This window comes from Solanum tuberosum, unplaced genomic scaffold, assembly GCF_000226075.1.
Source record: "Solanum tuberosum cultivar DM 1-3 516 R44 unplaced genomic scaffold, SolTub_3.0 scf00208, whole genome shotgun sequence".
NCBI lineage: Eukaryota > Viridiplantae > Streptophyta > Magnoliopsida > Solanales > Solanaceae > Solanum > Solanum tuberosum.
In genome coordinates, this window is record NW_006239132.1 from 192,287 (window position 1) to 206,281 (window position 13,995).

The 13,995-nt window shown below is 30.0% G+C and overlaps 1 protein-coding gene across 1 annotated transcript; it reads left to right on the forward strand.

Annotated features, from left to right (window-relative positions):
• The first annotated feature begins 5,382 nt into the window (after positions 1 to 5,382).
• On the forward strand, positions 5,383 to 7,350 carry LOC102598869 (protein SHORT-ROOT-like). Its single transcript, XM_006355785.2, has one exon. The coding sequence runs from the start codon at positions 5,498 to 5,500 to the stop codon at positions 6,845 to 6,847; it is 1,350 nt and encodes a 449-aa protein (XP_006355847.2). The 5' UTR covers positions 5,383 to 5,497; the 3' UTR covers positions 6,848 to 7,350.
• The last annotated feature ends 6,645 nt before the right edge of the window (positions 7,351 to 13,995 follow it).

Here is a 13,995-nt window from a genome sequence, read left to right on the forward strand (position 1 = left end):
CTACAAAAGTATATTAATTCGAGTGAGTTATATATCAAAAGACTTAAAATATCGAAAGGATTTTATATCTAAAATTTGAGACTGTTTAGAGGTGATTTTGAGTTGGTCGGGATTGATTAGTGTATAGTTGAGTTATATTCAGTTTTTGATTGTATCATAATGTATAGTTAGTGTATAATTCATGTATATGTAAGTTATATTCAACTTTTTAAGTGTATCATAATGTATAGTGTATGTATACTTTCTATGATTTTTGGCTATTTTTTGTGTAAATCAAAACATGGCTATATTTATTGTAAACTAATTTCTCCATCGAATGTATTGACTTATTCCTCTCATTTTCTGAAATTATTTTTTGGTTGAGCTAGTAGACGAGGTCATCTCAACAAGATTGGAGACCTAAAGTCAAACTTCATCATAATGAGGCTTTAAATTTTTTCAGTTGACATATATAAATGAATACTCAGTGTATTCCTACAAGTCAAGTCTGGAGAGGGTTGGATGCACACAACCTTATAAAGTAAGAATGTAAATAGTGCAATTTTTCAATGGAAAGATATAATATAAAGTTAGAATAATAAAATTTGGTTCAAGAATTTGAGAAGTTGATATAATTATATCGAAATAATGTTGCACTACACTTGAAAAATTGATATAATGCTATTGAAATAGTGTTGACTTTTTGTAGTGCTTGAAATTTGAAGAAAACATTAAAAAAGAATTTGATATTTTTCTAAACATACAAATAGATTTTGCAAATATGTTGAAGGTTTGAGCGCTTGGGAGACCGTAGAATATTTAATAATAAGAGAATAAAAATAGTGAAAGGGGAATAAAAAGGATAAACATAAAATAATAATGTGGTTTTAGGTAAATCATCAAGATATAGATGAGGCAACAAAATAGATAGTCACGTAAAAAAGAATACTACAATTACCTAAAACTTATTTCATTTCTAAAATTTTGTGTGCGCGCGTAATACATCTTAAGAAAAAAAATTGAGACAGTTGTTTTAGTGATATTATAGTCGAGTTGACCCTGCTAGTGGAATCAGGTTCTTCAATAAGCTAATCAAGAAGTAAAGTATGGATTATAATTAACACAAAAAAATTTATCACGAAGAACTTCTTGCTCAATAGTAAAAAAAACATGACCTACTCTCCTAGGGATTTACTTCAAATCTCCACTAAAACTCAAACAATTTTAGGTTAAAATTGTATATAATTAAAGGGACTAATTACTTCTTACAATACTTCACTCTTCCTAGTTGCAAATTGTATAAATCTTGTTTGAGTGAATAACATTTATCTTCAAGGAATTACAATCGTGTTTTATATAGGGTAGGTAAAATATGAGAGGTTATGATCGAAATCCTCTAGTTATAATTTCATGCTCCGAAATCCATTAGAATTTGGTGAAGAAAATTAATCACAATTGGACTTGATTTTCATAAGTATTTTGACCTTCTAAAAAGACATAATAAGAGCCTATTGAGCAATTGTTTATATGTCATGAACACTATCAACTCCTTATTTAAGACATATATACTTAAAAACTGATTTTTATATAAGGTTTATTACTTTATTATATTTATCGATCATCAAAACTGCATATTTAACCTAACTCAACAAATCCCCCTAACTTTTGATAATGACAAACCCATTGCAAAATGATAACAATCTCATGTTTAAGTACCCATGTGCAATATTTCCCTTAAGAATCAGCTTTGATCAACAGTATGACTTAGCAAGATATGTGACACATTCAATTAATGTCCATGTTGTTAAGATTTTGAGTGTCCATCTTGTCTAAAGATTCTTATAGCATATTGCAATCTATATTAAAGAAAAATGAAAAAAAATTGGACCTCTTTATTTTGAAAAATGAAAAAGGTCAAATATGTGGTCTTTATATAAAGTATATGAAATTGAATAAATTTGTCCTTCGTTATGAATTTAGTAATATGTCCTTAATTTAACAGGAGCAATCAATTAAGCTAATTTAATTAATAAGTGAAAAGGACTAAGTAAGCCTTTAAAGTATATAAATTGAGTAAATATGTCCTTCGTTGATAGTTTGATGTTAAAAGAACGTATTTAACATTTCTTTTTTACTTGTATTTGTGTAATAACCAAAGCTAAAAAACCATCAATTTCTAAAAATCTAAATATAAATAATTTAATTTTTGAACGGTAAGAACATACCTGAGCTAAGCTATTAAAGAAGGGTAATTAGACAACTCTTCTTCAAAAGCCATTATGTATTCATCTTACTTGGTTAGTAAATTAATGGTTTTCTCAAAAGGGATTATTCTTCCTACTTGAGTTCTGATTTCATTATGCATGTTTAAAATGGCCTAATGGATGGTTCAACTTAACTTGAGTAAAAAAGCTGATAATAATATACTACAATTATAAATATTAAAAAAAGCTGCCAATGTTGTTGTACACATTAAAAATAAAAGTGCTTTTCCTTTAAGCATTGACAAAATTGCAAAAGCAAAATCTTTATACCTTTAATATTTAGATCCTTTCTTCTTTTCCCACCAATTATTTCCTAGTGATTGGGCTAATATAAATGATACACTCTTTTTGACAAATGGATGCACCTAACATCACATGCCTTTTAAGTTTTAATACTAATATATAATATTATACTTTTTGCTTCCATATAAATAGTATTTGGCTATTTCGATTAGTTTTATCTCATTGTTATTGTTACTTGAAATGATTATTTATGTAAAGACATTACCCATGTACAAGGGGTGGGTAAAAAGGAACACAATAAATACTTTCAAATCACTTTTTTCTCTCAGGAAGACAAATGAAGGAAATGATTTTTCTTTACTTCATTTTATTTATATTTTTTAATCAACGATTCTCTTTAAAAATAAGTGAATTTCTATCAACTTGACTTACATTTTGACTTATCGAAAAGGACTATAATATCTAAACATATATAAGATTATCCTAGCGTATAGCCGTATACCTAGTTTAGTATATGTATCATCATTTTATTTTACTCATTCCTCTTTTTTCTCAAATACATATATGCTTTCATTAAATTCTAAATACATAAAAACTAACAAAATTTGTGTATCACACAAATTAAAACTCTATCTTCTTCCAAAACAAAGTTCACATTTCAATAATAACTACATCAGATATATAATTGGTACAACAAGTCTATGTAAATCCCATATTTATTAATTTTAACCATACAAATTACTGGTCTACACTAATAAAAAAATGCTCACTCCAAATATAATTCAAATCATAAGTGGAAATCCACATTGGAATTAGAGAAAAAAAAGTTAGGGACCTAATAAGAATGAGTTTAAAATCAATTGTTGAGACGTTGTCTAAATAAAAATTTAAGGGACAAATTTAATCACACATGAGAAAAAAAGTTAGAAATCTTATAAGAATGAGTTCAAAATCAACTATTGAGACGTATTTTAGATTAAAACTCGAGGGACAAATCTGTATGGACATTGACCTAGAGCGCGGACAATACCTTATTCTTATGCGATGTCTTGCTCTAGATCTTAACTATCTTTTCAGACTGAACAATCTAGGTAAACAATAATGTTTTCTCCAAGGAGGTGTTCCTATCATTTTAAGGTACTTTTAAGAAGAAAAAAAAAAAAAGGCCTGCACAAAAACTATTCGTTTTACAGACTAGTTCTTAGTTACTGTGAATTTTGATTTGATGTACTCTTACTTTAAATAAAATAAAATATTTAGTAACAATATATTTTTTATATAGCGACACTATTTACTCTCACAAAAGTATTTAGCAACAATTGAATTAATGTTACTAAATTTAGAGCAGCTAAATTCTTTATTTAGCGATAGTTATACAAAGTGATAACTATAAATACTACTATATTTATTATTCTCGCTAAATAATTGCTGAAAAATCATTTATTTGTTATAGTGCTACAACTTCTGAATATCAAGACAAGAATAAAGACAATTTGTTGCCCTCTTCTTCTTAATATTTAAGAAATTCAAACCAAAAAGAAATAAAGCTGACTGGAAATCTAATATTAAAACTATTATTACCAGTCATTGAAGTTGATATTATCTAATTAATCTTTTATTTGCTAATAAATAATAATTGTTTTAACTAAAAAGCATGACCAAAAATTAAAATAATCAAATCAACTCAGGAATTTGTATTATAAATATTATTATATTTTTTCCTAGTTGTGATGTTCTAACTTCCGTATTATAGAGGGTGTGTTCGGTACGAAATTAAATATTCATGGTGGAAAATATTCTTTTGAAAAATAAGTCAATTTTTTTTTTTATTCATAAGCAAAAAAATATTATTCTAACCGTATTAGTACATAATTTAGATAAATACAATGGAGTGAGCGGATATAATCAATAGTGAATGTAACTGAAAAGTCATTTTTCTCATTTTGTTTTTTTGGAGGAAATATTTTTTAAATCTTTTTTGACCAACCGAACTTGAGAAAAACAGAAGATGTTCTTTTTTTTAGAGATTAATTAGTTTGCATTTCGTTAACAATTTTCTCAATCATTTTAATTTGTAGATTTTTTGCAAAAAAATAATAATTCATATGGTCAAGTAGAAATTTCCATTAATTTCTAATCTATTCTATTCCGTTTTCTTTTGTTGAGAATTTAGTAAGTCATAATTAACCTGTCGTTATATACCTTGCTCTTATCATCATCTATTTGTTCTTATTAACAAGGGCAAATATCTCTATATATACACACATAGACGGTCTGCAATTAATTAATGGAGATCACTTTTTTAATATATATTTTATTAATTCCTAGGAATAACTGTTTTATAATAATAAAAATAATAATGCTGACATGGACCCTTCAACTTTGCTTCTAAATTCTTGTTTTCCTATAATGCTGACATGAACCCTTCAACCGGCTGCATTTAGAATAAATCATAGTCATGCATTCCCCCCTCACCCACCCCCCACCCCATGTTTTTTTTGTTATTTTATTTGTCAATAGAGATATAAGGAGTTTATCGAGTTTTTTTCGAGGGATTTGATTTTATATATAATTCTTCACATGTTCTTTTAGTTCATTTTTTTACATAATAGATCTGAGAATATCATTTTCTTTTATTCAATTTGTAACTATGTGGTTATAAGAGATCATTTCCTTTATCACATACTTACAATTTTTTTAAAATTTATTTATGCCTTTATAGAGTATACACCTACATTTGTCAATATAGTTTGATGACCATAGCTTTTCTTAAAGTAGAGTATACATATAAGTACTATATATAGTGATTTGAGTTTAATAAAATCAAACAATAATTAAGGCCATATATATTGTGAGGATATATATTATATATATGAGCAATTATGTTTCTAGAAGTTTATATATTAAGGCCTTGTAAAAGCTTCTTTCTACTTTGATTATTTCTTATGGCTTTAGCTTTAAACCTGCAAAAGTGCTTTCTTAGAGCCTCTACCAAGAGGGCTCCATAACACATGGAGAAAAGTCTTTTTTTTTCCAAACGTACAAATTATAAAAATTATTTCATAGCAAACAAGTATGTTCATCATATTCATTTGATAAACATGCAAAACCCTAATCATCATGATAACTCATCATCATCAAGAAGTCAATCACCGGAAGATGTTGAGCCTGTTTCCGATTCCAAGTGGGCTCCTAGGCTTCTCCGTGAGTGTGCTACCGCGATTTCTAATAAGGATTCAACAAAGATCCATCACTTGTTATGGATGTTGAATGAACTTGCTTCTCCCTATGGTGATTGCAATCAAAAATTGGCATTTTATTTCTTACAAGCACTTTTTTGTAAGGCCACGGATACTGGCTTGAGGTGTTACAAAACCCTAACTTCAGCAGCTGAGAAAAGCAAATCATTTGATTCATCTAGGAAATTGATCTTAAAGTTTCAAGAGGTAAGTCCATGGACAACTTTTGGTCATGTTGCATCAAATGGTGCAATATTAGAAGCATTAGATGGAGAGAATAAGCTTCATATAATTGATATAAGTAACACTTTTTGTACTCAATGGCCTACTTTGCTTGAAGCCTTAGCTACACGAAACGATGAAACGCCACATCTTAAGCTCACGGTTGTGGTCATGGAGAGCACCCTAGTGAAGTCTCATGTTATGAAAGAAGTAGCACAAAGGATGGAGAAATTTGCTAGGTTAATGGGAGTGCCTTTTGAGTTTAATGTTATAAGTGGATTGAACCATTTGAAAGAACTCACAAAAGAGAGTTTGAATATACAAGAAGAGGAAGCATTGGCTGTGAATTGCATTGGAGCATTGAGAAGAGTTGAAGTAGATGAAAGGGGAGCTTTTATAAGAATGCTTCAATCACTTAACCCTAAAGTTGTGACAATAGTAGAACATGAGGCTGATTTTTCTAGCACAAGGAATGACTTTGTTAAGTGCTTTGAAGAATGTCTTAGGTTCTACACATTGTATTTTGAGATGCTTGATGAAAGCTTTCCAACAACAAGCAACGAAAGGCTAGTCATCGAAAGGGAATGTTCTAAATGCATAGTTAAGGTTTTGGCTTGTGATAATAATGAGATTGGTGATGATCAAGGAGATAGTGAAAGAAGAGAAAGAGGAAACCAATGGTGTACAAGACTCAAGGAATGTTTTACCCCATTTACACTAAATGATGATGCTGTTGATGATGTTAAGGCTTTGCTTAAGAGGTATAAAGCTGGATGGTCACTTGTGCTACCACAAGCAAATCAAGAGTCACCTGGAATTTACTTGACATGGAGAGAAGAACAAGTGGTATGGGCTTCCTCATGGAAACCCCAGGAAAAATCAATGGAGGTAGAGACATGATCAATGAAGATTCATATAGCTGAATTGGACGTGTGTGATGATTATATTACTGAAGATTCATATAGTTGAACTGGACGTGCGTGATGATTATATTACTGAAGATTCATATAGCTGAACTGAATGTGTGTGATGATTACTGAAGATTCATATAGTTGAACTGAACGTGTGTGATGATCAATGAAGATTCATATATAGCTGATCTGGACGTGCATGGGATTAAAGCATAGTAATCATATATTGTCATATGCTTTATTTAGCTTACAACAACCTAAAGCTTGATAGCATTTGGTTTTTTTTCTATATTTTGGAGCCAACACCATAGATAAGCAAGAGGTTGATCTTTTTTTTGCTTTAATTTGTTTTTTTTTTCCTTTTCAAGTTTTCTTTTCTAATGGATCTTGCAAACATATAGGACTAGTATTACTAGATTATATTGTTAATTTAATTTGCATTATAATGCTTTGTGTTTGGGAGTTTGTATTGCTTTTTTTTTTTCTCAATTTCTTCTAATTGTTTGAAAGTGTTTGCATGTGTACACTTTTTCAAATTATGAGTTTCTTTTTTCTCTGGATCTTTTTGCTAATTAGAAAAAAGTGTTTGCCATTTTGCATTCCAATCCTTTACAATTAGCCTTGGTGGGGGACCTCTCCCACTATTAATATAGTAATAAAATTGGAGGTTGTTTTCCCCTTTTCTTATTGGCACTACTTGCTATTACAAAATAGATTTAGATTCCCCTTTTTAAGACTAGAATATATTAGATAGAAACAAGAAGAAGAAAAAAATCTAACTATTCCTCCTTTTTTCAAATACCATGAGAGCCCGTTTGGATTGACTTATTTTAAACGTATGTTTTTAAGTTAAAATAGTTTTTAAATACCTTGTATTATTTGGTTAAATTAAAGAAATGCTTATAAGCACTTAATTTTAATCTAATAATAATAAAAATATGCTAAAGTCATTAATTATAATTTCTAACTTATGACTTATAAGCCAAAAATCAAACACTTGAACTTATAAATTCTAATAAATTGGAAAAATAAATATGTTTTTCTTTTTTAAAAAAAAAATAGGGGTAGAGGGAGGGAAAATAGGGGCAGATAGATACTACAAGATAGAGGATCGAATCCTCACTAACATTATGAAATTTCAAATAGTCAGTCAACTGACCTACCCCACAAAGAAAAAAGAGAAGATGTATGCAAACCTCAATGAATGGTTTTTCTAGGAAGATCTACCTATTGATTTTTATTATTATTTTTTTTGCATTTTTTTATTAAAGGAAAATAAATATCATATAAGTTTAAGATAAAGATAAAGAAGAAGATAGTGAATAAAGGAGGACATAAAAAGAGGAAAATAGAAAAGGACCCATGAGGCATGAGGTGAAATTGGTGGCAAGCATAAACATACCAACTTGATCCCATAATTGCCTTTATGTCTATTGATATGAATAGCATAAATTTGATTGTTTTTTCACATTACGTACAATAGCCTCATGCCAACATCAGTTAGTGGCAAACCACTTTTATTTTGATTTAGATAAGACTGCTACTTAAACTTTGCTCATTTTTATTCATTTTACCCTTTACTTTTTTTTTTCTTCCATCTCTCCTACTATGTCTCGATTCGGAGCTAGTTAAGTTAGTAATCATTACTAAAAAAAAGGATCAAAATCAACGGATAGGGTCGATTTTTCAAATTGCGGATAAAATATAGTTGATTTAGTTTTCATTGCTCTCGTGAAATTGACATACATTGTTAGTTAAAATCGAGGGATAGTACAAATGGATACAATCATTTTTTCAGAAATATACATAAATATTTTGTAGCTATTTGAAATCGAACTCATATATTTTCTATGATTGTGGACAATTCTATCACTTGGCCACGCATGCTCTTTAATAAAAATATTTTCATCCTTTGTTTTTATAGTCTTCAACTTTAATATTTTGCATTTCAAAAATCGATCACATCTGTTTATTTTTGTAAAAAAATAATTTAAAAATCTAAAAGACTTGTGTCAATTTTCTTTAATTAAGCGCGTTGGTTTTCTATTAAATGGATAGGATGGGTATTCCCTTGATTTTTGGACCGACCCTTGTTCGTCGATTTTCTGTCCATCAATTTTTTTTTATTTTCTAGCCGTGAATATAATTTTCAATGCTAATTTCTTCCGGTAAATCATTTTGTCGAAGACATGATTAAATAAATAAAAATATTTTTTTTAATCATTTAAATCTTTAAATAAAATGGTTTCACACTATGTTATCAACTCAAAATTATTTGTCTGTTGAACTTAATTTGTTTTTCTACTTTCTGTTCACTCTTGTTGAGTCTTTTTTTTTTTTTTCTAATGTTAAAGAAAAATGGATTAATATTAAATAATTTCTAAGTTAATAAGGCAAAATTAATATAAGTTTTGGGTGAAGATAAAATTTTTATGTAGCATTTTTTATTATAAAAGCAAATTTTGACTCGTGTCGCGTCAAGTCCTTTTCTCGTTTACTCAATCTTATTCTTGTTGAGTCTTTTCCTTTTAATGTTAAGAAAAAATAGGTAAAGAATAAGTAATCTTAAGTTAATAACACAAAATTAATATAATCTTTGGGTTAATAACACCTTTTAATGACTCACTTTTTAGATTTGACATTTAGCTAAACTTTCTTATAAAAAAATGTTACAATGAAGAAAATCCATTGATAAAAAACCGAAAAAGTAATGAAATAAAGGGAAAAATATAGAGACAGAATGAAAGTACGTAGCTAATTCTATTTAAATAATAATAAAATAAATTTAATTACAGATTGAAAAAGTCATAGCTAATTTCTATTTTTCGTAGAGTTTTAATTTGAGCATGGATTAAAAATCTATAACAAAGGCAAGAAATCATTCTCTTTCGTGATTTATGTAATTGTATCGACCTTTTTAATTGACTTTTTCAAAAGTTAATAAAGTGAAGGATGTTATTCTATTTTAGTCATATAAAAATTAAAATCAACAAGATCAGACACATCACAGAAGTAAATAATCACATTCATAATAAATTTGAAACCAAAACTCAAATAATAACATTTTAAAAAATTAAAACGAAAAATTATATATCAACATAAGTGAAAGACATATATCTCAAAGAGATCGGAGGCGGGGGGAGGGGTTAGAAAATGATCAATAAGTTCAAAAGATTCAGATCTTGGTTCAATTTTCAATCCGGAACCTGAGATCTGACCTCGAGTATTGAACCTGTAAAATTAGAGTAGGTTGATATTCATCTTTGAACTTCTATACTAATAATAGATCTATTACCTAATTTCACTATTATTACTAAACTGTCATTTTTTAAATAATTATATTTCAACTTTTATATAAATTAAATTAATCATAATTCGATACGTTATATCAATATTTATGCTAAATCATTGATAATTAAAAGGAAGAAAATGTATTGACCCGGTCGATCATGTTTTGTTTTTCCATAAAAATTACCATTTTGCCCTCTCGATAGTGACCCCAAGTTTTTCATGATTAAGTTTATAAAGTTGGTTTTGAACTTTGAGTTAAAAGTTGGGATTTTTGGCAAGTTTTGAGTTTAAAAAGCTAAGTTGTTAAGAAAGTGATTCTCGGTGTCTTTTGAAGTTTTGAGAGTTAGAATGGAATTTCATCGATTCCATCCATCCTGAAATGTGAAATCTGATCCGTGAGAGTTGTCGATTTTAGTTTTTGAGTCTTTTTGAGGATTTGAGGTCCTAAGTTATGGATTTGTGGAATTTTAGCATTTGGGTTGACTTTGGTCAACATTTGGGGTTCGGATGCTCGGATTAGAATTTCGAGAGTTCTGTTGGATTTAGGGATGATTTTAGGCTTATTTAAGGTCTTGGTTGATTTTTGAGAGGCCTCGAGAGCGTTTTAGCCTTGTTAGACGTGAGTTAGTTTCTTGTGGTTTTCACGGATGTCGGGTCAAGAAAATCTCATATTTGTGTTTTGACGATTTCATTGAGTCTGGAACGTCGAGTTTGATTAATTTGCATATCTAATTTGTGTGTATGGAGTTCCGAACGAATCCCAAGGGTCATTTCAATGATTTTGAGTTTGGTTGGTTTCTGGTTCTGGTGCATGATCAACTTGGTCATCGCGATCGTGTAGTATCATCTTGGAGTGCATCGCGATCGTGCGGGTCTTGTCGCGATCTCGATGATCAATTTTAATGAGTTGATTGCCTTACTCATCACGTGACCCTAGGTCGCGATCACGATGAGCATATGTGACATCGGCAAAATGTTTTCTAAAGTTGGGGTTTCAACCCCATTTGATCAATTTTGAGTTTTGGGAGCTTTGGGAGGTGATTTGGACTAGGTTTTTGAGTAAAATCTTTTGGGTAACGATTCTTAACTCTAAATCTTCAATTAACTATTATTATTTTTGGATTTTTGTGTTCTAATCAAGCTTTTGAAATGAGATATTTGGTAATTTTCTTCAAGAACCCAAGAATTTACTAAAATGGAGTTTGTGAACTTATTTTAAGTCCCTTTTCGAAATGATTTTCTTTAATGAGTTCCTAAAACCTTGAGTAATCTGTTTAAGTATTAATTTTCGAATTCAAACCTTATTTTTGGAATTGTGTTTATGTTGATTGGCTCACTTTTCAAGATAAATTAATGTGAGTATTGTTGTTTCCAAAAATTTATTGTGAATACTTGTTTATGCATAGATTGTGTGGCATTGAAAGTGATCCAGAAGGGGAAGACTCAACTATTGGAGTGATTGTTGATTGATTTAAGGCAAGTGGCTTCCTAAACCTTGTACTCTAGTTGAATTTGTATGCTTCCTTTGTTGATGCATATTGAAAGTAATGGGAATGAGGTGAAGGGTTTAAACTGTCCACTTGTTATATCTAAATAAATAAAAAAGGATTGAAATGAAAAAGGCTATGTGATGAACATGATAATGTGACTTGCCTTATTGTGACCCTTGATGATTGATTGATGAAATGCTTGAAAGCATGATTGTGGACTTAAATTGTATGGTTTTGTTGTTTCTTCCATGTGGTATGATATTTGTTTGTTTGCATTGATTGTGAACGTTGTAATGAGACATGTGATGAGTTATTATGTCGAGGTCATTATCGGTGAGTGTTATTATGTCGAGGTCTTTGCCGGTGAGTGTTATTATGCTGAGGTCTTCACTGGAGAGTGTTATAAAATCGATGGAAAATGGTTCCGGCTAGTGATGATCATTGCGACTTAATGCACTTGATGCTTATGCATGACTTACTTGTGGAATGTTATTGATATACTTGTTATGTGTTACTGAACTACTTGTCATTGAGATTAACTTATTTGATTTGTTTGATTATTGAATTGTAAAGATTGAATTGTGAATGTTGGGCCTGTGAGTCGTGTATTGTGGAATTGCTAGGTTAGACTGTTTTCTGTGCAGGTTGTAGTTAAAGGAGATTCGATTGGAGTGTAAGGGGTATTTGTTTTCTAGCTAGTTGCTTTGTTTAATAGGTTGCTTGTTGGGTACCGTGTTATTGGCACTCACCCGTTGCTTTTACGTGCGTAGATCCCGAGATCGGACCCGTGTGATTTCTTTCTCTTTCTCCTGATCTCGAGGCTCGTAAAGGACTTGAAGAGGTAGTTGCTTGTCATTCTGCAGACCCTCTTTTTCCTTTTCTTATACTTTGTTCTATTTGAGAAACAAAGATTGAAACATGTATTTATTTCTTAATTCTGCACTTATGTAAATAGTGACTTGTACACGTGAGCCAAATTTTGGGGGTTTTAATAGAAGAATAAATTTCCACATTATCTTGTTCTTATTTTTACTGTTTTTCGCTTTTCTTTTGTTTTTGTTGGGTTGAGGCTGACTTATCTTAGTGAAAAAAGACAGGAATTATCACGTCCATTTTTGGATTGTGACAGAAAAGATTAAGGGAAAACCCCCCAAAAAATTAGGGCTAACTCAAATAATTTAGTCCAAAAAGAGCCACTAAAAATGACCTGACCCGAATATGTTTCTAGTAAGTTAGGATTTGGAACTCTTATTCTCATTCTCTCATTCTCCTTTTGATGAACAACCATTTTTCTCTTCTTCGCCCCTTTCTTCTTCCAGCGAAAACTCCTTCATTTTGTTCTGAAAAGATTCAATGGTCTAATTCGGATTTGTCAACATTTTTTAAATCCCTATCTATAAGGGAGAATCATCAACTCCGAGTTTTTATTTTATTTTGAAATTTCAAACGACTAGAACATGTGGAACTCTAACATAATGTTAGAGGTTACCCCTATAAATACAGTCTGTCCATTTTTGTCCCTTAAAGCTTGTTATTATGAATCATTCGAGCTCAACTTGAGTGTAGATCTACGATGAGAATGTTTTGGAGCTTAAGTTAGAGTGTAAATCTGCGATGAAGATGTCCCAGAGCTTTAGTTAGAGTGTAGATATGTGATGGAGATGTCTTATTGTCCCTTAAAGCTTGTTATTATGAATCTTTCGAGCTCAACTTGAGTGTAGATCTACGATGAGAATGTTTCAGAGCTTAAGTTACAGTGTAAATCTGCAATGAAGATGTCCCAGAGCTCTAGTTAGAGTGTAGATCTGTGATGAAAATGTCTTAGAGCTCTCAAAGGTCCGTCGATTTTTCATTTAATTTCTGATTAATATTGGTAGTTACTCACGAAATGTATTAATATGCTATTGATAAATTAAAATTGCATTGAATATTAAATCCTATGTCAGTTTATTCGTAAAACTACTTAGTACGAATTTCAAATTATTTGTTAAATTTTCTTTTGAGTTCAAATTTAAGATTTACTTATTAAAATAGGATTTGATATTATTATGTTAAGATTAAAATGAGTTTCTTTTAGTTGAACATAAAATATTACTTTACTAATTGGTAAATTGATAGTGTGTCACCAAATTCTCTCTATATATCTTTTTCCGCCTATTATACACTTATATAGCTTTTCCCGCTTTGACATCAAAGATCAAATTTACAACAAATTCTTGATTTCGCAAAGTAACAAATCTTCTAATCTGCTTTGCTTTTTTCTCTGTGGCTCAATTCATTTGCTCACTTGTGGCTCATTTTTTGAATCTTTAGTCTACTTTGCTCTGCTTATTTTCTGGATTATGGACAGTCAATA